The sequence below is a fragment of the Leptodactylus fuscus genome, chromosome 4 (assembly GCF_031893055.1).
Source record: "Leptodactylus fuscus isolate aLepFus1 chromosome 4, aLepFus1.hap2, whole genome shotgun sequence".
Taxonomy (NCBI): domain Eukaryota; kingdom Metazoa; phylum Chordata; class Amphibia; order Anura; family Leptodactylidae; genus Leptodactylus; species Leptodactylus fuscus.
Window position 1 is genome coordinate 63,842,322 of NC_134268.1, and position 27,126 is coordinate 63,869,447.

The 27,126-nt window shown below is 43.8% G+C and overlaps 1 protein-coding gene across 1 annotated transcript in view; it reads right to left on the reverse strand.

The window, feature by feature from the left end:
- RNF125 (ring finger protein 125) overlaps positions 1-13,400 on the reverse strand; it is a 29,451-nt gene extending 16,051 nt beyond the window's left edge. The window contains exon 1 of the mRNA XM_075270495.1: positions 13,142-13,400. Within this exon, the coding sequence (XP_075126596.1) occupies positions 13,142-13,269 (128 nt within the window). The 5' untranslated portion in view covers positions 13,270-13,400. The remainder of the gene's footprint in view (positions 1-13,141) is intronic.
- Positions 13,401-27,126: the final 13,726 nt, after the last annotated feature.

Here is a 27,126-nt window from a genome sequence, read left to right on the forward strand (position 1 = left end):
TCTCACAGCACAGCGCGATTGGCTGTGCTGTGAAGAAGGTCCTCTTTAATGTGTGTTCACATAGAGGTGGAACGTGAAACAGAGGGCAGATGAAGGAGGGAATGGCATGACACTGGGGGCAGAGATGGAGAGGATGGCATGACACTGGGGGCAGAGATGGAGGGGGGACATGAATCTGGGGGCAGAGATGGGGGGGACATGAATCTGGGGGCAGAGATGGGGGGGACATGAATCTGGGGGCAGAGATGGGGGGGACATGAATCTGGGGGCAGAGATGGGGGGACATGAATATGGGGGCAGAGATGGGAGGGACATGAATATGGGGGCAGAGATGGGGGGGACATGAATCTGGGGGGCAGAGATGGGGGGGACATGAATCTGGGGGGCAGAGATGGGGGATATGAATCTGGGGGGCAGAGATGGAAGGGACATGAATCTGGGGGCAGATGAAGGGTGCATATGTAAACAGATAATTTTCTTTTATGAAACTAACAAAATCTTCTCAGAGAACAAGGCTGACTGATCACCACTTATCTAAAAAGGATTGAAAAAAATTATAGCAAATAAATGTTTAGTTTTTAATTGCTGTATTTTTGTTAAATATATTAGTTGCTGTTACATATTACTACTTCATATCTTGTTTTCATGACTGCTGTTAAAATACGTGTGTGACATTAGCTGCTGTGTGCGGCCCTCGCTATAACCTCTTGTTACTCATGTGGCCCTCGGGGTACCCCGAGTTTGACATGCCTGATCTGGATGATGTATCTTTAAAACAGATCATCAATATTTTACCCTGGAAAACCCTTTTATGCGATGTTGTGCCTGGAGATAAATGTAGATCTTCAATTTACAAGGTGCATGCACCTTTATCAATCTGTGGATACACGTACAATTAATTTTTATTTTAGACAGACTGGGACCCTAAACCTGAAACCTACCTGATCTACATTTGATATGTAGTTGAATGCAGTCTTTTGTTGTCTGTAAGCCGTTCTTTCAGGCTGGGGAAAAATATTCTTAGTGTACTTCAATTGGATTACTAACAAAAAGTACAGAACAATCTCAGTAATCTGCATTTTAGGCTTTTACTTCCTTTAAGTGTATCTAATATACACGACCAACTTGTTTGCTCCCAATACTATGGATTGTGAGCTGTGAGAAAGTATAAGATTCCTGTAACACTGACTTGTGAAATAGTTGTTGGACACAAGACTTTCCTCATACTGTGTAATGTACGCACACACACTTTGGTGAATATATGCCTAGAATGTCCAGCCTCAGGAGATACTGACCTGGTCTGTTACTTCACAATTCATGTCTTTTACAATTAGACCTGTGGTGTGGAAGACCCTTTCATGGAGCAGGATATGCCCTCATGAACACAGGAATGTTTTTGTTCTTTCAGGCTTCCCCTCTAAAACCCATGGACCTACCGAATCAGGATGATATCATTTTGGGCACAGGCCAGAAAAGACAGGGATATAAAAAACACATGTAGAGTTCAAAAAGTCAGAATTTTCCAACCTTTGGTAAGTGTATGGTTATTGATTCTCAGGCTGGAACTTCCCCGACTGACGGTGTAAAATGCTGAACGCCTGGGTCATAAATTGTAAAAGAAATAATAGCCATTCAGTAGTCAAAGCAAGCAAAATGATGTCACTTCAGGTTACAGCATGCGAGTAAGGGGCTTCACACACTTTGATTCCTAAGATTTGACATTTCAGTTTGATAATCTTAATGATGCCAACAAGTAAAGACTAGTAAACTCTCACCATTGTTCACCTCCAGGACCGTAAAAATGTACACTGTAAGATTGACAAAGCACTATTGGTAAAAATAACTACATGATGCAAATAAAAATCTCCATGCATAATCTCTGTACAAGCATCTTTTAAGCTATACTCAGTTCATCAGCCGTTTGGTGCCCGTGAACAAAATAGGGCATGTGCTATTTTTCAATAGATTGGACTATCAGGACTGATTCACCCATTGTAGGTGAATTGGTCTGTGAAAAAAAGAAGGGTGACGCATGGAACCTGCACTTACATGTCTGAGCCTTGGATCAGTCATGTAAAAATAACTTTATTTCATGACTGCCATTTTGGTTTTATGGAAAAACATGCATATAAATTCATATTGCAAGCCTACTTCACAAGTGCCTGTATTGAGCTAGCTGTCTCAGGGCTAAGTCGTACACATAAAAGTGTGGTATCTAATTAAGGGGGTTGTCCAGAAGATATATATATATATATATATATATATATATATATATATATATATATATATATATACATATATATACATACTAGCCTCTGCCCGCGGCTTCATCTGCGGGTTGTTGGTGTTGATGATCCGCCTATATTCAGCAAATTGCTGCCATCGATCATTTGCCTGTTAAAGCATTTCAGCAGCTCTCAAGCTGTCCTGCTGCTGACCTTGTTCCTCACACCATGCCTGTGATTGTTCCAACATCTCAGCAGCTAGCTGGGATGCCACATAATGAGTGTGCTGCTGGTGTTGATGATCCGCCTGCTCCGGCGTTTCGTCAGCTGTCAAGCTGGCCTACTGCTGAACTCGTTCCTCGCACTGTTCCCGTGATTGTTGCAGTATCTCAGCAGCTTGCTGGGATGCCATATAATGAGCGTGTTGTTGGCGTTGATGATCCGCGTGCTCCAATGTTTTGGCAGCTCTCAAGCTGGCCTGCCGCTGAACTTGTTTCTTGCACTGTGCCTGTGATTGTTCTGGCATCTCAGCAGCTTGCTGGAACGTCATATAATGAGTATGTTGTTGGCATTGATGATCCGCCTGCTCTGGCGTCTTGGGAGCTGTCAAGCTGGCCTGCCGCTGAACTCATTCCTAGAGCTGTGCCCATGATTGTTCCGGTATCTCAGCAGCTCGCTGGGACACCATATAATGAGCATGTTGTTGGCGTTGATAATCCCCCTGAGCTCCGATTGAGAAGAACTCTGTGACTTCTGGCTACCTTTATAACTCTTGTTGTTTGTGACAAATTAGATTTTCTTTTTCCAGGCATGTTAAAAATTGGCAAACTGCCAATTTGGATTAAAGGTGTTTGCCCATGTCAGTTTTTCAGCAGTGCCTGGAGCAGATCAGATAATATGCAAAAGCATGTACACTGAGGGTTAGTGTGTGTTTACACAGAGAGATAACAGCCCTGGCTTTCTCAGAAGCTGAGATAAGAGCAGTGTAATACAGTATGTGAACAAAAATTCATAACAGTCATGAAGCCATGTCATTTACCGGGATAAAAAGTATCCTATATTTTAATCGAGGTTACAATCTATGTGCCGAATTTCATCCAAATCCGTTCAGCCATTTTTGCGTGTTTGAGGAACAAACACACAAACATCTAAACTTTCACATTTATAATATTAGTAGAATAGAATAGGATAGGATATATATATATTTTTTTTAGAAAAGTCATACCTTTCTGAACTGCTCTTGTTCTCAAACTGGCTTTTTTTGGGTCTACCATCCTTCTCGCCCAGAAAATGACCACTCAGCTAATGTCACTTGTATTTTCTGCATCAAGCCATGTGCCAGGCCCCAGACTCCCTGCGTCATCTATAATACTAGGAATCCTTGCTTCTGCACAAGTTCTTTACCCTCCTGTACTCTCAGCACTCCCGGCTTAGGGTCCAGGTAACATTTGCACCCTAGTAGCTCACAGACTGAACCATCCTGTGTGAAGCGAGACTTACAACAGCAGATTTCCGCTGCTCATAATCCAAAAAATCAACAGTAGGTGTGCCAATAGCAAATTCATGCTGTGTAAACATAGTCTTAAATATCATCCACAGTTTCAAGTCTCTGTTGTTGTTGAGGCCCAGGAACCTCAAGTAACTTCTTGCCATTATGTTTGATTTGTGCAATAACCTGTCTAACTGGCCACTTTACTGAAGATATATAGATAATAATAACAGCTGTGTTCGGTGAATATCCTAATGAACAATCTAATAAACTGAGCCTTGGCTAAAACATCAGTCACGTTACTAAACAAATAACCAGAAAAACAAATCAAAGTTCAACCCGGGAATGAAAAAGAAAGGTCACAAGAATAGTCGAGAGTTGTTTAAGCTCAAAATATGTTAAAAGGAAACCTCCAAGATTAAATCTTAACTAAAAATACCACTAAGTATGAACAATGCACTTGAATACATGTCAGCACTAAGCAATGAAGTTTCTATACACATTCAGGGTTTTTGTTATATGCTTCCTATGTGGTGTCTGCATTGTGTATATTGGCAAAAGTAGAAGAAAAACATGACTTTGGCAATCTACTATAGACCTAGGGGTTGAAGCTGCTTATGTGCTAAAAACACAAAACCCCCCACTGTTAAATCCTCCGCTGTTCCATCACTGATGGTCTCATGGACCTTTGCCAGTCCGCTTCCAGCACCACAGCGATGATGTGCCATACTTACATTTAGCACTCTATCACTGGCCAATATGTATGGCACATGACAGCTGCCAGCTGCTGTTTTTGTTAATTTAGCACACATGTAGCTGCCCAAAATTCTTTTTTTAACCTGAAATCCAGACAAATGATGTTTATGTTATTAGAAAGAAATTGTCTTGGCATAAAACCATTCAGAAAGGAGTCACTGGAAGCCATTGGACTCAGACACAGAACTCCAGCCACAAAAACTAATTTGTTTGTTTCCACCTACAATAAAAACTAGCCTGTGTATATAATGTCCTGCCTTATTCACATAAACATCAATAACATTTTTACAACACGCTGATTTCAATGTATCTATTCATGTGGATGGTTTTTGGATGGTCCGTTTAAATGGACTGTCAAAGAATAGGACATTTTCTGTTTGTTTTCACAGATCCCTCAATAGACTCAAGTCAAACCCCACTGATGCCATTAAAAAAGCAGACCATTCATCCATTTTTCACAGCCTTTTGTGTAAAGTTGATGTGCACATTACCTTGCTGAAAAAAATTACTGTCAACTTTATTGTGAGGTTATGTGCTCCCTTCTGGAGCATTGACCTCTTGTCTGTTCTTCTGATACACACAGTGCTTCCTGTAGGAACAGAAGGTCAAACTTGCAATGCATTTTTAGTACAGCCTTGAATTTTTTTTTTCTATCAGTATGTCTTTGCAGTATGGGAGGAAACCCACGCAAACATGGGGAGAACATACAAATCCCAGATGTTGTTCCTGGTGGGATTTGAACTGAAGACTCCAGCACAGCAAGACTGCAGTGCTAACGACTGAGCCACCATGTTGCCCCTGACTTGAATTCTGTTCATACTGTGTGCATTGAAGGAACAGAGAGGAGGTCAGGGCTTCAGAGGGAAACATATAACTTTAGTAATAATAATGTCCACAGATTACTGTGTCACATACAGGGAAAAGATTGAGCTCCAATCAGAACTACTGAAACCCACTGCCTTATTGGCGCCTGTTACCCACCTATTGGCAAATACGTAGAAAAATTAGATCTTACAAATCTACAGATTCCCTACAGGCATAATGGAAACAGAAAGTAAGGAAACCTCTGCGGACTCTCTGTGAAAAGCACTGTGGGTAAAACCATGATGTGTTGCTGCCGTGGTTTTTCCCACAGCGCTTTTTGCTGCAGTCTCCTATGTGAGGCCTTAGCCTTATCCTACAAATAAGATGAAGAAGATCTGCTTTTCTGTGTAGTAACTACAAGGTCACATGTGATTTTCTACACATGCTTTTCTAGATATGAATAATAAGATTATACACATTCTGAAAGGCAACTATGTAAATTTCATGTGCGTTTTACATTCCAGATGCCACTGACTCTCCAGGAAGAAGAGCAAACAAGAAGTTCATGCTTTACAATAATTTCTAAAAAATGTGATACCACCTTCAGTTACCCTGACATGCCATAAAAACATAACACAAACTATTTTTAGTGAAGGAAAAGTAAATAAACTGGGGCACCCACCGATTGTCAGTCAACAACTATATCTCCTCTACCTTTACATGGGCAAATAAATGATCTGTAGTGTAAACCGATGGACGATACTGTAAATCATGTAGGTTTTTGCTGTCCGCTTGAAAAGTCGGACATCTTTGGGAACGGACACTTAAGGACAGACATGGACAGTAAAAGAACTCACCCGATGTCCATTTAAATCAATGCAAAATGTAGTGGACACAGCTAGTGACCGCTGCTAATGTCCGCGCAAGATTTTGCACGGACATTAGCAGCAGACACTAGCTGTCGGACACCGACGGTAGTGTGAACGCTCCCTAAGCCACCTTAAGGGTCTATGAATGGTATGTGATCGTTGGAGGTCTTGGTACAGATTTTACATCAGGGCCTTCTGATACTCACTACCATCCTAATACTGTCACTACCATGTTTTGTAATAAGCCAGGCCGAGACATGAGATATTACACAGATGAGACATAACGGTCTTTGTCTACTGTTGTTTCCAGCAATATTCCCATTCAATTCTCTGGCATCATCCTTAGTCATGCAGTTCTCCCACTCTCATTGTATTCAGTCAGGAAGCGGCCTGTGTTTTTCTTCATATGATGTCATTTCCTTGAATCGACAGCGAAGCTTCTGTCTGTTAGTGAACTAGAATAAAACAAATGCAGGCCCTTTGCAACTTGAGCCCTATGGACGATGTCAGCAGGACAGACATGGCAGCTGTTTTACATATGTGTTCCTGCAGACTCACGTCACTTCTGAAAACACTCATTTTCCTAATAGATCTTGGATTTAGTGATTTGAAAGTATTTAAACATACAAACCAGAAAAAATCAACCACAATAGTACTGCTGTTTTGACCAGTCTATAGGGCCACTGGGAAAATCCATAGTAGAAATCCAAGTCTGACCCTTGAATTTCTGCTGCGGATTTGTAGTATAACATGCCACAGATCCAAACACAGATTTGGTTCCCTTCAAGTAGCCTACGATAAACAAATATAACAATATAAAAATTATACTTACTAAATTAACTAATAGACAACAGCAGCAGGACTGGCCCGCGGTGGGAGACACCAGAGCCCTGAAGAAAGGTAAGTATGTTTTTTGCTGAAAATTGTATATCCTGGACAACCCCTTAATCTGATTCTATAGTTTCTCCTGAAACAAACAGAGCCATAGATGTTTGCAAAGGTGTATCCTAAGGCCTTGTTCACATCAGTGTTTGTATACAGTCCGGGGGAGTCCGCATGGGGACCCCTTCCCGAACGGAATACCGAACGCAACTGCAAGCGGTGTGCCAGTGACAGCACACGGACCCCATACACTATAATGGGGTCCGTGTGCTTGCCGCTAGATCTCTGCAGGGATCATGCAGCCAGGAAAGTAGTTCACCATCTACTTTCCTGTCTGCATGATTCGTGCGGAGATCTCGCGGCAAGCACATGGATTTTTACTTCACACCGCTTGCAGTTGTGTTTGGTTTGCCATTCAGGGGGGTCTCATGCGGACTCCCCCGGCCGGAATACAAAAGCTGATGGGAACCATGCATAATACCTTTATATGCCCTTATAAGCTTATGTTTACACAGAGTTGGCACTGAATTTGAGACAGATTCCAACGCAAAATCAGATCCAAATTATGCCTCAAACCATTCTCCATTGATTTCAATGTTAGATGCTGAATTTTTCCTGTAATTGATTTTATCAGCTAGGGGAAAAAAATAAGCGTCACGCTCGATCTTCAGACTGATTCTCTTTGATACTCCCTTTGAAGTGAATGGGAGGTAGAAAAATACCGCCTTATAATTTCTGTAGTCAAATTTGTCAGCCAGGAAATATTTAACTATGTGAATATACCCCTAAAGGACCGCTAAAAGCAACATCCAACTAATAAAGAAGAATAAATAATTTCCTGATTTTTCTTATATGACAAATACAAGGCTTGAAAAATAAAATGATAAAAGTAGTGTTTTCGCCTCTAGGACAGCCGCCATGTTTCCTCCTCCCTCTCATTCCCCCTCTAATGCTATTGCTTGTGAGCCAGGAAGTTTAAGAGGAGAGGGTAGGGCTTAGACTGCACATATATGTCTGTACAGTGAGTATGGCCATTTTGTTGGAAGGACAGTATGAAATAGATGTGAACAGTAGTACCACTAGTACCAGCAGTAGCCTAGACATAGTGACAATGCAACCCAGTACAGCTCCACAGGTAAAGTCACCCAACTTTCCCAAACTGCTGAACAGTAAATATGTGTAGTTAAGATAATTCCCCTCATATATACATAAACTAAACAGTATAGCATACCACACCAGATTTGGTTTTCAGGGTCCCAGGAAAGCTGTGTAGCAAACCAGGTAATGTTGAATAATAAATGAAGTATATAAATAAAGAATAAAGAATATAATATAAAAGAAAGCTCTTAGTTCCAGAGTTTGCCACATCTGCGTTTTAGAATGGGGTAGATGGGTAAATAGCATGGGGCTTTTGTGTAATGGCCAGCCTGAGTGGTAAGAAAAGTGTTGCAGATCTAGAATGACAATGTACGCTACATATGACAGGTTCATTCGCCATGTCCTCTTTGTACACCTGTATCGACAAATAAGAAGTCACATTGTTTTTAGTAACAAGGCAATAAAACCTTCAATTGAATCAACCCAAAAAGTATTTAAAAATTGAGTTTTTTCTATTGTAGGCTGAAAAGAAAATACCACAAAATGCATCAACAGGTGAGGAATGGACATAGTGGAATATGTTACCCATAGTCTCACATTCTAAAAATACCCTATAGTGAGCAGCAAATGGTTACCTGCACTTTCCTACACAATGGAACATATATTCTATTGCATACCAGCCCAGCTTATTTCAAAAGAATACTCTTTTGGCATACCGTTGCATGCATGGGGTCTATGAACACAATGAATGCGTCTCCAGGAACTGAACAAAACCTTAGAAGCCACTAAGACTAATCTAGAAGATTTTAGTAAGCTCTTCTAAACCCATCAAATGTATTACAAATACCTACACAATACCTGGATGATGGGATCCACCCCCAAGCATATTCACCTGCTACCACCACATTACAGGTATAAACATCATGTCTCTACATCATACCGCTACGACATACGCTACATCATACCTCTACGACATACCTCTCCGACATACGCTACATCATACCTCTTCGACATACGCTACATCATACCTCTACATCATACTTCTACGATATACACTACATCATACCTCTACATCATACCTCTACGACATACACTACATCATACCTTTACGACATACACTACATCATACCTTTACGACATACACTACATCATACCTCTACGACATACACTACATCATACCTCTCTGACATACCCTATATCATACCTCTCCGACATACGCTACATCATACCACTACATCATACCTCTCTGACATACGCTACATCATACCTCTCCGACATACGCTACATCATACCACTACATCATACCTCTACGACATACGCTACATCATACCTCTACATCATACACCTCTACGACATACCTCTACATCATACCACGCCGACATACGCTACATCATACCTCTACATCATACCTCTGTTATTGAGATCACTTTTGTAGAAAACATCTTTTAAGTTTGATGTAAATGAGGCATTTAGTGCACTGGGGGCAATGTAAGTTGTTTATCACTGTAATGTGCTCTGTAACATGGTGATGGCAGTTGTCTATGCTTGGGGGAGGTGGTAGACTTAAAATAGCTGTTCGCCGACAGTTACATCCCATGACCCCCTCAAAAATGTCTGATTCTGATGTCACAGTTCAGCTGGAAAAAGGGGGTGTAACTAAAAGCTCAGGCGACCTGGTGCAAAAACTCACCTTGCTCCTCCCTGTGCAAACGTATCCTCACAACTGTCCCGCAGTGTCCTATCCATTTTACACTATAAACCTATCTGCGCTGGAGTGTCCATTCTTCTATTCCATCGGAAGACCAGAACAAGGGACACATGGACTGAGAAAATAGCGGGCACCAATGGACTCTATTGACCAGCACCACCTCCAGTTTGTGTGGTCCATTGGGCGACAGAGCCTCAGATGTACCGCTTTGCGGCACAACTCACGTGGCAGCAGTGTTTTCCTCTAAAAAGTACCAAATGGAAAAACAAACCGCGGTGACCTGTTAGAATGCTGGGGGTCTTACATCAATTTCAACCTTTGCACTGCAAAGATCAGAAACGTTTTGAATTCGGGAGCCCCACACATATAATGGCCCCTTATCCCCCATAAATTATAATGTCCTCCTTATAACCCAATAGTATAATGGCCCCCTTATGCCCCCATACACTACAATGGCCCCCTCAGCGATCACATGCGGTGAGGACTTCTGCCAAAACAAGCCCCCAGGCACTGCTGAGAGACAGCAGCAGGGGACACTGGAAGGACAAGTATTTTTTTTTCACCTTTCCCGGCCTCTTGGCAAAAATCTATAATTTCTGGAGAACCCCTTTAAATCCTTATAAAGTAAACTTCCCCTTTATTTTCCCACACAATGGACTCTTATGACCCTATATAGGACGGTGCCCCTTTATTCCCCCATATAATGGCCATTTATGTCCCCATATAGCACAATACCTCCTCATTTAATGTCATCTAATCCCCCATTCAGTAGAATCCTCTTTTCTGCCTGACCCTCTTTCCTGCTTTACCAGGCGAGAGCGATAAGTGCAGATTTCACGTAGCGCTCATAGCATCTTGGACTCCCCATTTTCTGTGTTTTGAGAACTCTGTTGTAAGTGAAAGTGAAATCTGTACTTACCGCTCATCTCTGTCAGTGTAATGAGCACTTCTATCTGTATAGATGGAAGCTCTCATTGCGGAAGCCGAGTGGGGCCCCCACAGGAGTTCTGGGCCCCAAAATTATGGGATCTGTCGAGTATCCTTTCTTTTAAACTGAAACCACTGGACAAAAAAGTCGGACTTGCAGCACTTTTTCTTCCAGCGAGTTTCGACAGTCGGTGAGATGTGAACCCAGACTTAGCAGCATTTACATGTTTCCTTTTTTTCTCTCTATCCAGGCCCTTAATGTCATGAAGACTTGTCCACAACATGTCTGTGCACACAAGCTTCCCAGCCTGTCGCTGCACTCACCAATGTGTTTGGCAGCTTCACACAATGCGATCACTGCTTATTTGATGTTTGTGTAGTCAGATTACTTGTAAAATAGATTTTGCACATGTAAAGTGTTTCGAGAAGATCCCCTTGAAATGGGCAGTTAGGTTAGTCATGAAGGGAGCAGAACTATGTCTAAGCCTTATTTACTTGGCTGGATGACAGAACAAAGAACAATGTGAGATATTCTCAGGGAATGTAGGTCAGTGCTGTGAATACTGATCCGCCACAGCAGACCATACTGTACAACTATAATACAGAACAATGAGCCCTGCTGTGCCCCTGCTGCCAGCTAGTCAGTGTGCCACTGGCAACTCCATGAGACATGACCACAAACAAAGAGGCAGCGGTCACTCACATTAATCCTACAACTATGTTGGAATATGATAAGTACAAAGGCTAAAGAAAAAAGCCATAAGGGTCCATGCACACGAGCGAGTGTGCATCTGAGTTGAGGGTTGAGTTTATCACAGAATGCTTTTGGATGGTGGTGTGCACGGACCCTTAGGGGACACATCTGGTAGGGTAGTAGCTATAGGGAGTGTGGAGATAGTACTTTCACCTGTGTCACATTAGAAGCCAGTGGTATTATAAGTGGCACCTGTAAGTAGTGGCCCTATGGTACGTTTAGTATTGGGGCCCATTAAGTTGAACCATCACCAAGTCAAAGATCGCAGCGTCATGATTGTAATAATTTACAAGCAATGAAAGTGCCGTATTGAAAGCTAACATGACGGTCATAAAAAATCCATTAGGATCGGATTCCTTGTTACTACTGTGTTGCTTGACATGACAATCTATGGATGTGCGACAAAGTCACCGTGTAGCTCTAACCTTAAGGCTAGGGCCCCACGTAGCGCCCGCAACACAAAAGCGCTGCGGAAAAAACTGTGGCGGCAACACATTGCGGTGCTTCCCGAAGCGCTTTGCACAGGAAGTTCACAGAGGTTTCTTCTACGGACTTTCTGCTTCAATTATACCTTTAGGGAAAATGCCAGGGTTTCCGTAGGTATAATTTACATGCCGCCATTTCCAAACCGCAACGGTTTTAAAAATTGCAGCGTACCTTACCACAAAGTGGGGATAGGATTCGCTAGAATCCTATCCACTTTGCTGTGACTGTAAACCGCCACGTTTTTTTCCACAGCATTTCCGCCAAGTGGGACCCTGGCCACATACAGCCATCAATTTAAAGACAAATAAAAATTAAGCATTTTTGCAGATATAAGTAAAACTTTTTACAGAGTTTTCTAGATTTTATCCATCTTAGTGGTGACAGTCCTTTGTCTTGGCCAGTTCCTCATGGATGCTGCCATGACTGCAGTAACTTCCTATGGTCTGGCACTTGTCAGAAACCCAGCCAGGATTTCCTTATTGTGGCCAGATTATCTTCTCACCCATGTAGTGTCCCTGCCTGATAATCCGGCCACAATAAGGAAGTCACGGCTGGGTTTCTGACAAGTGCCAGACCATAGAAAGTTCCTGCATCATATCCATGAGGAACTGATCGAGACAAAAGACTGTCATTGCCAAGATAGAGAAAGACTGCAGAAAGTTTTATTTACCATTTATATTTGCAAAAATGTTTAATATTTAATTGTTGACAGATGTATATATTGTTATGGTCATCAATACAAAACCTTTAGGTTGAAAAATAAGTCCTGTAACTTTTAACTCCTTCAGTGACACTGCATTACACATAAATGGGCAATGTGTCTATTCACTTCTAATGGAGTACAAGTAAATCTAGTAAGTCATGGCAGTGTCATGTATGTGCGTGTTACCTGAAGGTGCAGGGCCAGCAAGGTGTGACCTATGGACTGACAGCCATGCTAGCCTGATGGACTAGTAAATCCAGCAGCAGGACTAGAGGTTTGGGGGTTGTGTACTGGTAGGCTATACAGTGCTCTGCTTACTGTGACATCCCCAGCACTGTGGACACAAGGAGTTGTAGTCCCTGGACAAGTGGAGGCCACACATTAGAGGTCAGCTGCCTTCAGAAGCCCCTTCACCCCATAAACACCGAGGATGGACTTACACATGGCCGCAGCGTGTCCTCATCGGCCGGTTCAGCACCTCCAGGCACACGGCACAGTCATAGCTCTGGTTGGGGTCTTCAGGGGTCAGAGCTTTAGTGTCTCTGTCGCTGCTCAGTATGGAGCCCATGGCTGAGGAGTCCAGGCAGCAGTCACCGGGGATGTGAGCAGGGAGCTGGGTCCTTTGTCAGGGACACAGGCAGCATGTGAGGCGGCAGCTCGGGTTACCGCGGCTCCGACCAATCACCTCGCACGGCTATTGTTGGGAGCAGCATGTGCTCGGTGGCAACGCTCCAGCCCTGTAAACAGCAGTAACACGAGCTGCCAGTGGACGGCGCCCCTCCTCCTCTCCTCACAGGCCACACAGGGGCTTGTTGCTAGCGGATAGATAGAAGACAAGAGGGCGGCTCTCCTCGGAGATATCTGAGGGTAGAAGTATTATTATATAGCATGTGGATACCAGACAGTGACATCAGGGATATCTGAGAGTAGTTGTATTATTATATAGCATGTGGATACCAGACAGTGACATCAGAGATATCTGAGGGTAGATGTATTATTATATAGTATGTGGATACCAGACAGTGACATCAGGGATATCTGCTGGTAGATGTATTATTATATAGAAAGTGGATACTAGACAGTGACATCAGAGATATCTGCTGGTACATGTATTATTATATAGCATGTGGATACTGGACAGTGGCATCAGGGATATCTGAGGGTAGATGTATTAAAATATAGCATGTGGATACCAGACAGTGACATCAGGGATATCTGAGTGTAGATGTATTATTATATAGCATGTGGATACTGGACAGTGACATCAGGGATATCTGAGTGTAGATGTATTATTATATAGCATGTGGATACTGGACAGTGACATCAGAGATATCTGCTGATACATGTATTATTATATAGCATGTGGATACCAGACAGTGACATCAGAGATATCTGAGGGTAGATGTATTATTATATAGCATGTGGATACCAGACAGTGACATCAGAGATATCTGAGGGTAGATGTATTATTATATAGCATGTGGATACCAGACAGTGACATCAGAGATATCTGAGGGTAGATGTATTATTATATAGCATGTGGATACCAGACAGTGACATCAGAGATATCTGAGGGTAGATGTATTATTATATATCATGTGGATACTGGACAGTGACATCAGAGATATCTGAGGGTAGATGTATTATTATATAGCATGTGGATTCCAGACAGTGACATCAGAGATATCTGAGGGTAGTTGTATTATTATATAGCATGTGGATTCCAGACAGTGACATCAGAGATATCTGAGTGTAGATGTATTATTATATAGCATGTGGATACTGGACAGTGACATCAGAGATATCTGCTGATACATGTATTATTATATAGCATGTGGATACCAGACAGTGACATCAGAGATATCTGAGGGTAGATGTATTATTATATAGCATGTGGATTCCAGACAGTGACATCAGAGATATCTGAGGGTAGATGTATTATTATATAGCATGTGGATACCAGACAGTGACATCAGAGATATCTGCTGGTACATGTATTATTATATAGCATGTGGATACTGGACAGTGACATCAGGGTTATCTGAGGGTAGATGTATTATTATATAGCATGTGTATACTGGACAGTGACATCAGGGATATCTGAGGGTAGATGTATTATTATATAGCATGTGGATACCAGACAGTGACATCAGGGATATCTGAGTGTAGATGTATTATTATATAGCATGTGGATACTGGACAGTGACATCAGAGATATCTGCTGGTACATGTATTATTATATAGCATGTGGATACCAGACAGTGACATCAGAGATATCTGAGGGTAGATGTATTATTATATAGCATGTGGATACCGGACAGTGACATCAGAGATATCTGAGGGTAGATGTATTATTATATAGCATGTGGATACCGGACAGTGACATCAGGGATATCTGAGGGTAGATGTATTATTATATAGCATGTGGATACCAGACAGTGACCAGTCAAAGTGGGATTCCAGCCCAACAGAGACCTTCCACCTGGAGTTCTGCAAGTACCTGCTCCATGTCATCGCAGCACCTCCAACATGGCCTGCAGGGCAGAGCTAGGTAGACTCCCCCTATGGCTCACCATACAGAAGAGGGCGCTATCATTCTGGACTCACATACAGGACAGCAGTCCTGGCTCTTACCACCACCAAGCCTGGCTGAGCCACAGAGCCCAGAGAAAAACTGATATCCCCCAACCAAGCATCAGCCATCTGCCAAGCCAAAACCCCCAACATGCCCTGAACAAGGCTCAAATAAAAGGAGTCATTGAGAGAGACAAAGAGCGGTACATCGAGGAATGGAGAAGCGCAATAAATAACTCCAAGAAACTCACCGTGTACCAGTCATTGCAAAGAGACTACACCATGGCCACCTATCTGGAGAGAATACGCCACCCCAAACACAGACAGACCCTGAGCCGGTACAGACTGAGCGCCCACAACCTGGAGATGGAGACGGGGCGACACAGGCAGACGTACAAGCCAAGGGAGAATAGACTGTGCCAGCACTGTGACCAGGGGGCCCTAGAAGACGAGACCCACTTCCTGCTACACTGCACCAAATACTCAGCTGTGAGTGCCGTCTACTACCAAAGACTCTCTGCCCACATCCCAGACTTCATATCTGCAGACAAGAAGAGGAAACTCTACATCCTACTGGGAGAAGAAGAGGCCACTGTGGAGATCGCTGCCCAATACGTGTCCATCTGTCACCAAACAAGAGGAAGATGAGACTCCACGGACTGTTATACCCCAAACCTCCTGCCCCACCCCACCCCACCTCCCCATATAGCGGTCACCAACTAAGAGGAAGTTGAGACTCCATGGACTGTTATACCCCAAATCAGCCACCCCCCCTCCCAGCCCCTTACCCCATACTCTCACCCTCGACTCCAACTCCCCCCCCCCCCACTTTACTAGCTTTAGCAATGCCAAATATCCATTCGGACGTGCCAATAAAGCCTAATTGATTTGACATCAGAGATATCTGCTGGTACATGTATTATTATATAGCATGTGGATACTGGACAGTGACATCAGAGATATCTGAGGGTAGTTGTATTGTTATATATCATGTGGATACTAGACAGTGATGTCAGAGATATCTGCTGGTAGCTGTACTATTATATAGCATGTGAATACTAGACAGTGACATCAGGGATATAAGATAAGATAAGATAATCCTTTAATAGTCCCACCTTGGGGAAATTTCAGCGTGTTACAGCAGCATAGTAATACAGATACAGGATAATACAGAGTAATATGTTACAGACGTAGACACAGATAAGCTGAGAAGAGAAGATATACTAGGAGTCCATGGCAGCTAAGGAAAAACAGAAGAGAAAGAGGAAGACCTCATGGTCATCCTCATAATCATTAGTTCTCTGTGCGGAGAGCTCTTCGTTTGGTCTGATGTAGATTATACAGCCTGGTCGCGGTTGGAAGGAAGGACCTGCGATAGCGCTCCTTCTCACACTTGGGGTGAAGCAGACGGTCGCTTACAGTGCTGCCAAGTCCCATCAGGGTCCCATACATGGGGTGGGATTTGTTCCCCCGCATGGAGGTCACCACAGACAGTATCCTTCTGTCACCCACCACCTGTACTGGGTCCAAGGGGCTCCCCAGGACAGAGCTGGCCCTCCTGATCAGCCTGTCAAGTCTATTTCTGTCCCTGGTTGATATACTGCTTCCCCAGCAGGCCACACCGAAAAAGATGGCTGAGGCAACCACAGAGTTGAAGAAGGCCCTAAGAAGTGTCCCCTGGACTCCGAAGGCCCTCAGCCTCCTGAGCAGGTAGAGTCTGCTGTGGCCCTTTCTGTGCAGCGCCTCCAGGTGATCAGGCCAGTCTAGTTTATTATTGAGGAGCACGCCCAGGTACTTATAGGTCCTGACTATCTCAATACATGTTCCTTGGATCTCCACCGGGGTCGGAGCACCTCTCCGTTTACTAAAGTCCACCACCATCTCCTTGATCTTCCCAGCATTAATCCTGAGCTGGTTCTGCTGGCACCATTCAACAAAATCCCGGTTTAAGTCTCTGTATTCCCTATCATCGCCATCAGTGATAAGGCCGACTATAGCAGAGTCATCGGAGTACTTCTGTAAGTAACAGCTGGATGAGTTCTGCCTGAAGTCAGCAGTGTACAGTGTGAAGAGGAATGGGGCAAGAACTGTACCTTGAGGTGCCCCCGTACTACAGATCACAGTGTCAGACACACAGTCCTGGGCTCTCACATACTGAGGGCGGTTTGTCAGGTAGTCTAGGATATCTGCTGGTAGATGTATTGTTATATAGTATGTGGATACCAGACAGTGGCATCAGAGATATCTGAGGGTAGAAGTATTATTATATAGCAAGTGGATACCAGACAGTGACATCAGGGATATCTACTGGATACTACAGTCATGGCCAAAAGTTTTGAGAATGACACAAATATGATATTTTCACATGATCTGCTGCCCTCTGGTTTTTATGTGTGTTTGTCAGATGTTTTTATCACATACAGAAATATAATTGCAATCATATTATGAGTAACAAAAGCTTATATTGACAGTTAGAATGAGTTAATGCAGCAAGTCAATATTTGCAGTGTTGACCCTTCTTCTTCAGGACCTCTGCAATTCTCCCTGGCATGCTCTCAATCAACTTCTGGACCAAATCCTGACTGATAGCAGTCCATTCTTGCACAATCAATGCTTGCAGTTTGTAGGTTTTTGTTTGTCCACCCGTCTCTTGATGATTGACCACAAGTTCTCAATGGGATTAAGATCTGTCCTGGGGAGCCCCTTGGACCCAGTACAGGTGGTGGGTGACAGAAGGATACTGTCTGTGGTGACCTCCATGCGGGAGAACAAAACCCACCCCATTTATGGGACCCTGATGGAACTTGGCAGCACTGTAAGTGACCTTCTGCTTCATCCCAAGTGTGAGAAGGAGCGCTATCGCAGCTCCTTCCTTCCAACCGCGACCAGGCTGTATAATCTACATCAGACCAAACGAAGATCACTCCGCACAGAGAACTAATGATTATGACGATGACCATAAGGTCTTCCTCTTTCTCTTCCGTTTTTCCTTAGCTGCCATGGACTCCTAGTATATCTTCTCTTCTCAGCTTATGTGTGTCTACGTCTGTAATATATTACTCTGTATTATCCTGTACCTGTATTACTATGCTGCTGTAACATGCTGAAATTTCCCCAATGTGGGACTATTAAAGGATTATCTTATCTTATCTGGGGAGTTTCCAGGCCATGGACCCAAAATCTCTATGTTTTGTTCCCTGAGCCATTTAGTTATCACCTTTGCTTTATGGCAAGGTGCTCCATCAGGCTGGAAAAGGCATTGTTGATCGTCAAACTGCTCTTGGACGATTGGGAGAAGTTGATCTTGGAGGACTTTCTGGTACTATTCTTTATTCATGGCTGTGTTTTTAGGCAAGACTGTGAGAGAGCCGATTCCCTTGGCTGAGAAGCAACCCCACACATGAATGGTTTCAGGATGCTTTACAGTTGGCATGAGACAAGACTGGTGGTAGCGCTCACCTCGTCTTCTCCGAATAAGCTGTTTTCCAGATGTCCCAAACAATCGAAAAGGGGATTCATCAGAGAAAATGACTTTACCCCAGTCCTCAGCAGTCCACTCCCTGTACCTTTTGCAGAATATCAGTCTGTCCCTGATGTTTTTTCTGGAGAGAAGTGGCTTCTTTGCTGCCCTCCTTGAGACCAAGCCTTGCTCCAAGAGTCTCCACCTCACAGTGCGTGCAGATGCACTCACACCTGCCTGCTGCCATTCCTGAGCAAGCTCTGCACTGCTGGTAGCCCGATCCCGCAGCTGAAACACTTTTAAGAGATGGTCCTGGCGCTTGCTGGTCTTTCTTGGGCGCCCTGGGGCCTTTTTACCAACAATGGAACCTCTCTCATTGAAGTTCTTGATGATACGATAGATTGTTGACTGAGGTGCAATCTTTCTAGCTGCGATACTCTTCCCTGTTAGGCCATTTTTGTGCAGTGCAATGATGACTGCACGTGTTTCTTTAGAGATAACCATGGTTAACAGAAGAGAAACAATGATGCCAAGCACCAGCCTCCTTTTAAAGTGTCCAGTGGTGTCATTCTTACTTAATCATGACAGATTGATCTCCAGCCCTGTCCTCATCAACACCCACACCTGTGTAAATGGAGCAATCACTGAAATGATGTTAGCTGGTCCTTTTAAGGCAGGGCTGCAATGATGTTGAAATGTGTTTTGAGGGATAAAGTTCATTTTCTAGGCAAATATTGACTTTGCAAGTAATTGCTGTTAAGCTGATCACTCTTTATAACATTCTGGAGTATATGCAAATTGCCATTAGGAAAACTGAAGCAGTAGACTTTGTAAAAATTAATATTTGTATAATTCTCAAAACTTTTGCCCATGACTGTAGACAGTGACATCAGAGATATCTGAGGGTAGAAGTATTATTATATAGCAAGTGGATACCAGACAGTGACATCAGGGATATCTGAGGGTAGATGGGGGCGGGCGTAGGATGGATGGATGGGTGGGTGATTTGGGGTATAATAGTCCTTGGGGTCTCATCTTCCCCTCATTTGGTGACAGCTGGACACATATTGGGCAGCGATCTCCACAGTGGACTCCTATTCTTCCAGTAGGATGTAGAGTTTCCTCTTCTCATCTGCTGATGTGGAGTCTGGGATGTGGGCAGAGAGTCTTTCCAAGTGGACGGCCCTCACAGCTGAGTATTTGTTGCAGTGTAACAGAAAGTTACATCTTTCAGGGCCTCCTAGGCGCAGTGTTGGCACAGTCTGTTCTCCTGTGGCTTGTACGTCTGCCTGTGCCGACCCATTTCTATCTTTAGCAGTACGGATATGGACCCGCTGGGAGATCCAAGTCTCAGGAATTGCGCTTCCACCACAGTGTGAAACAAATTGGCTTTATTTGGCAAAACAACACTGCGCGTTTCGGGCTTAGCACAGCCCTTTATCAAATGTAATAAGCTGCATTATACATAACAAAAAGAAACAGAACAGAACAAAAACAATTTCGAGTCATACAATGCATCTATGCATAAAAGGACTAAATTAATAAGGCCATTGGATTATAAACTTTAAAAACCAATATATCGAATAAAATCATATTAGCAATAGCTACTGTATATCAGATAAAATCATATTAGCAATAGCTACTAGCATGCACTGTGGCTGTCCGTGGTGAGCGTATCGCCATGCAGGCAGTGTGGCTGTGACTGCGCATGCACGTGGGTTCTTGTTCAGCCGGGAAGAGGTTGGGGCTTCCGCGCATGCACGAGTCCGGCCGTCCCCGGCACTTTCGCGATGTGTTTCTAGGAACGCTGCAGCTCAACTACACGTGCATGTCAAATGACATGCGCATGAAAAAAGACCGTGAGCACTTCAAGACCGCCTACCTTAGGTTTAAAAGTGTGCTCTCAGCGCTGTGTCCAGCATGCATCTGGCACGGCTATACAGGTACTGTCATCAGTTCTTTTTGGTTTTCTCTACTGAGTTTTGTCATTGACCTGTAAAAAATTATTAGGACCTTTTTAGGTATAACTGAATATGTATAAATTGCCATGTATTGACTTGTTGCTTTTGTAGGCCTCTTACAGCCTGAACTGACTTTGCTTTTACTATTATTGTGTTGACTCTGTTTCTTAGCCTTTTAATGGCATGAAACAGAGACTAATTCTAATTATAATGATTCTAGACCATACATCTTCTCTTATATAATTCATGTGTTGCACAAAATGATCTGCATTTTATTATATCCTGAATACCCTTCTACGGTACCAATAGCTATTGGGAATATGATTTTATCTGATATACAGTAGCTATTGCTAATATGATTTTATTCGATATATTGATTTTTGAAGTTTATAATCCAATGGCCTTATTAATTTGGTCCTTTTATGCATAGATGCATTGTATGACTCGAAATTGTTTTTGTTCTGTTCTGTTTCTTTTTGTTATGCATAATGCAGCTTATTACATTTGATAAAGAGCTGTGCTAAGCCTGAAACGCGTGTTGTTTTGCCAAATAAAGCCTATTTGATTCTCACTGTGGTGGAAGCGCAATTCCCGAGAACCGCAGGGGAGTCAACTGAACCGAGATTGTCCTGAACATAGTCAATTAAGTGTGAGCGTAGTGCGGGCAGTGAGGTCGGAGACTTAAGGAGCGTTTCATTGAGACGCCAGTGGGCAGTGAGGTCAGGGACTTAAGGAGTGTTTCACTGAGACGCCAGTGGCACTGACGAACTGCTGTGGAGTCAAGGAGAGGGTTACAAGCACTGGAGCGTGGTCCGACCATGAGAGGGGACCAATATCAGAGTCCATGTGTGACTGTTGTGGGGATGGGAGAAGAAAGAGAAGGAGTGAGCCGTGGGGTTATCTACACGCTAGAGGTCATACAACGAGTGCGAGCAGATCAGTCGATGGAATTCCCAGGCCAACTGAACTTGATGGTGGGGGTCTGGGGGACAGAGAGGCGATCGACCTGCTCGGAAAAGATCATGTTGAAATCCCTGCCGATCAGCCAGGCTGCCGAGGAGAGAGACCGTAAACGAGAGAAAACCCGACGCAAGAAGGGAAGTTGAGCAGAACTGGGAGCATAGAGGTTACAGAGGACTATAGGAGCCCCATGAAGGAGACCCTCCAGGATAGTATAGCGGCCCCCAGGATCAAGGTGGGAGGCCATAATTGAAATTGGACATGTACGAGATAGGAGGATGGCGACCCCCGCCCTACGATGGTCATGAAAAACAGAGAAGGCAGTGGGAAAGTGGCGTTTAGCAAAATTGAAAGTCCCTGTATGGTCAAAGTGAGTCTCCTGCAGAAAAACAACGAAGCTCTCTAAGTACCAAGTGCCCAGGCCCTTGACATTGATCGTCACACATCTAACCATTTTGGTCCAAGGTAATAGGACAGCAGCAAAACACACAGGGGCAAACAGAACATCGGGGATATTAGAGGTTAGATGTATTATTATATTTCATGAGAATAGTAGACTGTCACATCAGTGAAATCTGAGGGTAGTCTTATTGTTATATTTCATGTGTATATTAGTGATATCAGGGATTTGCTAGGTTTCTGCATGCAAGAAGACGGAAACCACGGACCGGGTCCGGCCGTGAGCAGTGGTGAGCGTTTTATGTTCTGCGCTGCAAAACCGTTTTTTTTAAACCGGACACAGAGTACTACATGTCCGACTCTGTGTCCGGATTAAAAAAAACGGTTTCGCGGCGGAGAGCATAAAACGCTCACCACCGGACAGCTTTCAAACCCATTTAAATGAATGGGTATGAAAGAGTCCTGCAGGTTTCCGTCTCCTGCCTCTGTTTTGTGCAGGAAACAGAAACCTGCAGAACGGAGACCGGGTGCAGATGTGAATGAGCCCATATCTGCTGGTAGATTATACTTCATGTGTCTATTAGACAGTCACATCAAGAATATCACCAAAATTCAAGTGTATCCAATAGCAATGTGTCTGGTAACAACCCTTCATCAAGCTAGGGAATTATGCAAAACTACTAGAGTAAGGCACAAACCACATACATATAGACGTATATATAGATATATGTGTGATTGTCCTAACAATAGGTAGGAAAATACCGACCATATTATTATATCTGACCATATACTGTAGAATAGCCAGAATAACTCAGGTAATAAGAACTAGTTAAACACAGGAAAACTAGTTAAACACAGTTAGGGGGCGTTCACACTACCATCAGTGTCCGACAGGTAGTGTCTGCTCCTAGTGTCCGTTCAAAATCTCATACGGACATTAGGAGCGGACACTAGCTGTGTCCGTGACACCTGTCACTAATTTAAATGGCGATCGGGTGTATTCTTTTACACTTTGTGCCTGTCCTTAAGTGTCCGTTTGTAAAGATGTCCGACTTTTCAAGCGGACAGAAAAACCCGACATGTAGGTTTTTTCTGTCCCCTTGAAAAGTCGGACATCTTTACAAATGGTCACTTAAGGACAGGCAGAGAGTGCAAAAGAACGCACCCGATCGCCATTTAAATGAATGAAAAGTGTCACGGACACAGCTAGTGTCCGCACCTAATGTCCGTGCCAGATTTTGAACGGACACTAGGAGCGGACACTACCTGTCGGACACTGATGGTAGTGTGAACGCTCCCTTAGACAGGAATGTCACCAAAAGGCAAGTGTATCCAATAGCATACAAGTAAGTATCCAATACCAGCACACAGTATATACTGACTGTGCAAGGATACAGCAGCTGAAAACAAATAGCAAAGCAAGACTATAATGAAATGAATATAATGCAAACAAGTAGTATATACTGACTGTGGGAAGATATAAATCAAAGAGTGTGTGATGCAAGGAAATAGTATATACTGATTGTGCAGGGATATAACAGCAGGAAATATATAGCAATATAATGCTAGAAGAACAATGAATATACTGCAAACAAGCACTATACACTGACTGTGTATGGATATTTAACCCCTTCCTGCCACAGGCATTTTTCAATTTTCATGTCTGACTCCTTGCTTTCCGAACCCCATAACTTTTTATTTTTCCATTTACAAAGCCAAATGAGGGCTTAATGTTTCTGGGACAAATTGTACTTCATAATATACCATGTAATATCCTGTACACAGGGGTGAACCTACCCCTTTCGCCGCCCGAGGTGAACGACAGAAAGCCTCCCCCCCCCCGGAGGAGGGGGCGGAGCGGAGGGGCATGGCGGAGCGAATGGGGTGGGGTGAAGCAAAGGGGCGGGGCTTAGCGACGTTCGCAGGCAGAGAGCAGGCAGGGAGAGGACCTGCTCTCTGCCTGAGCGTAAGGGGAGGCTGCTGGAGCAGTGCTGCTTCAGCGGCCTCCCCAATCCACCGCTTGGTGCTAAGGCAGTCCAGGACAGCTTGTCCTGGACTGACTTAGATAAGCAAAAATGCCGCCTTCCCTGGGGTCCTGACATAGCGCCGCCTGAAGCGGTCGCTTCAGGTCGCCTCATGGGATGTGCGGCGCTGCCTGTACATACTGAAAAGCTAGAAAAAAAATTCAAAATGGGGTGAAATGAGAGAAAAACTACAAGCAGATATTCCTGTGGAGTGCCATCCCTCTTCTCTTACATTTGTCACCCATGGGAGGTGGGGAATGGGCACCTACCTGTGGTGTCTCTACTGAGTGCCGCCTGGTACTTGTTGATCTGTTGCTAACTGATAGTGAGGAGCACATTGTCACTATCCTGCCAGCAACAAAGGAGAAGGGGCGGCATAATGGACAGCTCCCGAGCCCTTCTAATGGTACCCAGCTGTCACTGCCATCCATGTGTGTGTAGCCTGTGCCGCTACTTTACATACAAGACCAGTCATGCATGCAGATGTGGCTAATTATTTATGTATTTTGCTTACTTATATAGCGCCATCATATTTCACAGCACCTATCAGATACTATCAACACTGTCCCTTATAATATGTCGTTGGAGTGTAGGAAAAAAACCAGAGTACCTGAAGGAAACCCATGCAAACAGGGAGAACATACAAACTCCTTGCAGATGTTGTCCTTGGCCACATTCGAACTTAAGACTCCAGCGCTGCAAGGCCTTAGTGCTAGCCACTGCTGCTTGTATGCAGTAGAGTAACAAGAAAACTTTTGTTCAGGGCTCCCCACCCAACCAACCGCTATTATTCTATTGTTTATTAGGGTTTTAGGTATATCAAATGTCTTCACGATTCGTATAGTTTGTGACATAGTTTAATAAAAATTGTTTTTAAACTTTATATCATCGCCCATGACAGCGCCCCTGTGGGTAGGACTGACCATCCGTGTCAGCAAACCTGAGAATATGAAATGCTCACACCCCAACCACACCTCAGTGACAGGCAAGATGGAAATCTGAAGATATCCTTCCCTCTAGCAATAACCTCTGCTAGGATAGCTAAGATCAGGTGTTTTCGTCCCCTCCTCCATATACAGTCATTTCAGATGAGTTACCATTTACCCTTTGCCCTCCTTTCTTTCCAAGGTTATCTCCCATTTTCAAAGAAAACAAGTCTTCCTTCCTTTGTTTGGATGATGTGAAGTGTCTTATTAGGTACCTACAGGTCTCCAAGAAAAGGAAAAGAGTGAAAAACCTACTCTTGCAGTTTCATAGTCATAGAAATGGCTGGAAATCTTCCACTACCTCCACTGTCAGGTGGACCAGGCATTGCATTTCTTTGGCATATAATTCCCAGTCTTTGTCTCTCACAGAAGAACCCATTCCACCAGGGTAGTGACACTTGGTTTAGCTCTATCAGACAGTATGGTGGCTCAGTGATTAGCACCACAGCCTGGCAGAGCTGGAGTCCTGGGTTCTAAACCTGCCAAGGACAACATCTACAAGGAGTTTGTATATTCTCCCTGGGTTTCTTCCCGCATTCCAAAAACATACTGATAAGAAATGTAGATTGTGAGCCCTGTATGTGACTATCAATGTCTGTACAGCACTGCAGAATATTATGGTGTGCTATATAAGTAAGCATAATAAATAAATACTTGGAGCTCCTCACATACTTTTTTTTTTGTTAAAAACTATCACCTTAATTTATAAAAAAAAAAGTATATTTACTCTTAGCCCTGGGGTGCTCATGTGATATACAGTCCATGGTCATGTGATGGACACCAAGGTGCATATTTTCTGGTTAGATGGTGACGTTCCATTTCCCTGTTTCCGGAAATGGAACATCACTAATACTCCCCCTCCACCCCATCATACTTACCTGTCTTTCTTTCATACTTCCTCCTGTGGGACAGCTCCTCCTACGTCTGCGTAGTAGAGGTTGTCAGCTGCAGAACAGAGAGTATCCAGGACTATTGCGCAGCCTGGCAGAATCAGAAAAGAGGGAGGAGCCGTCTCGCAGGAATGTCTAAAAGGAAGATAGTAAAGTATGATGGGGTGGGGGGAAGGGCTAGTAGTGGGTGGGATAGCTAGAGAGACAGGGAGAGAGTGTGAGAGGGAGGGGGAGGTAGTGCTTTAGGAAAGACAGCAGGAAGAATCACCAAGTAAACAAATGCAGAAGATAGCAGGAGCTCCCAGAAACACTCAGAAATCACTCAAAACATTGTTAAAGGTATTTAGGTGCACTTTAACCCATTAATAGCACCAACAGACCTTTAAAAAAAATTCTGTAAGTCTTCACAACGTTGGCACACACTGTTGCTGGTAGGTTGGCCCATACCTCCAAGCAGCTCTCCTCTAGAGCAGTGATGTTTTGGGGCTGTTGCTGGGCAACTTGGACTTTCAACTCCCTCCAAAGGTTTTCTATAATGTTGAGATCTGGAGACTGGCTAGGCCACTCCCGGACCTTGAAATGCTTGTTACAAAGCCACTCCTTCGTTGCCCTGGTGGTGTGCTTGGGATCACTGTCATGCTGAAAGACCCAGCCACGCTTCATCTTCAATGCCCTTGCTAAAGGAAGGGGGGGAGGTTTGCACTCAAAATTTCCCGATACATGGCCACATTCATTGTTTCATGTACATGGATCAGTTGTCCTGGTCCCTTTGCAGAGAAACAGCCCCAAAGCATGATGTCACCCCCATGCTTCACAGTAGATATTATGTTCTTTGGATGCAACTTGGAATTCTTTCTCCTCCAAATATGACGAGCTGTGTTTCTACCAAACAGTTCTACTTTGGTTTCATCTGACCTTATGACATTCTCCCAGTACTCTTCTGGATCATCCAAATGCTCTCTAGTCAACTTTAGACGGTCCTGGACATGTACCGCTCAAGCAAGGGGACACCTCTGGCACTGCAGGATCAGAGTCCCTGGCGGCGTAGTGTGTTACTGATGGTAGCCTTTGTTACGTTGGTCCCAGCTCTCTGCAGGTCATTCACTAGGTCCCCCCATGTGGTTCTGGGATTTTCGCTCCCCGTTCTTGTGATCATTTTTACCCCACCGGG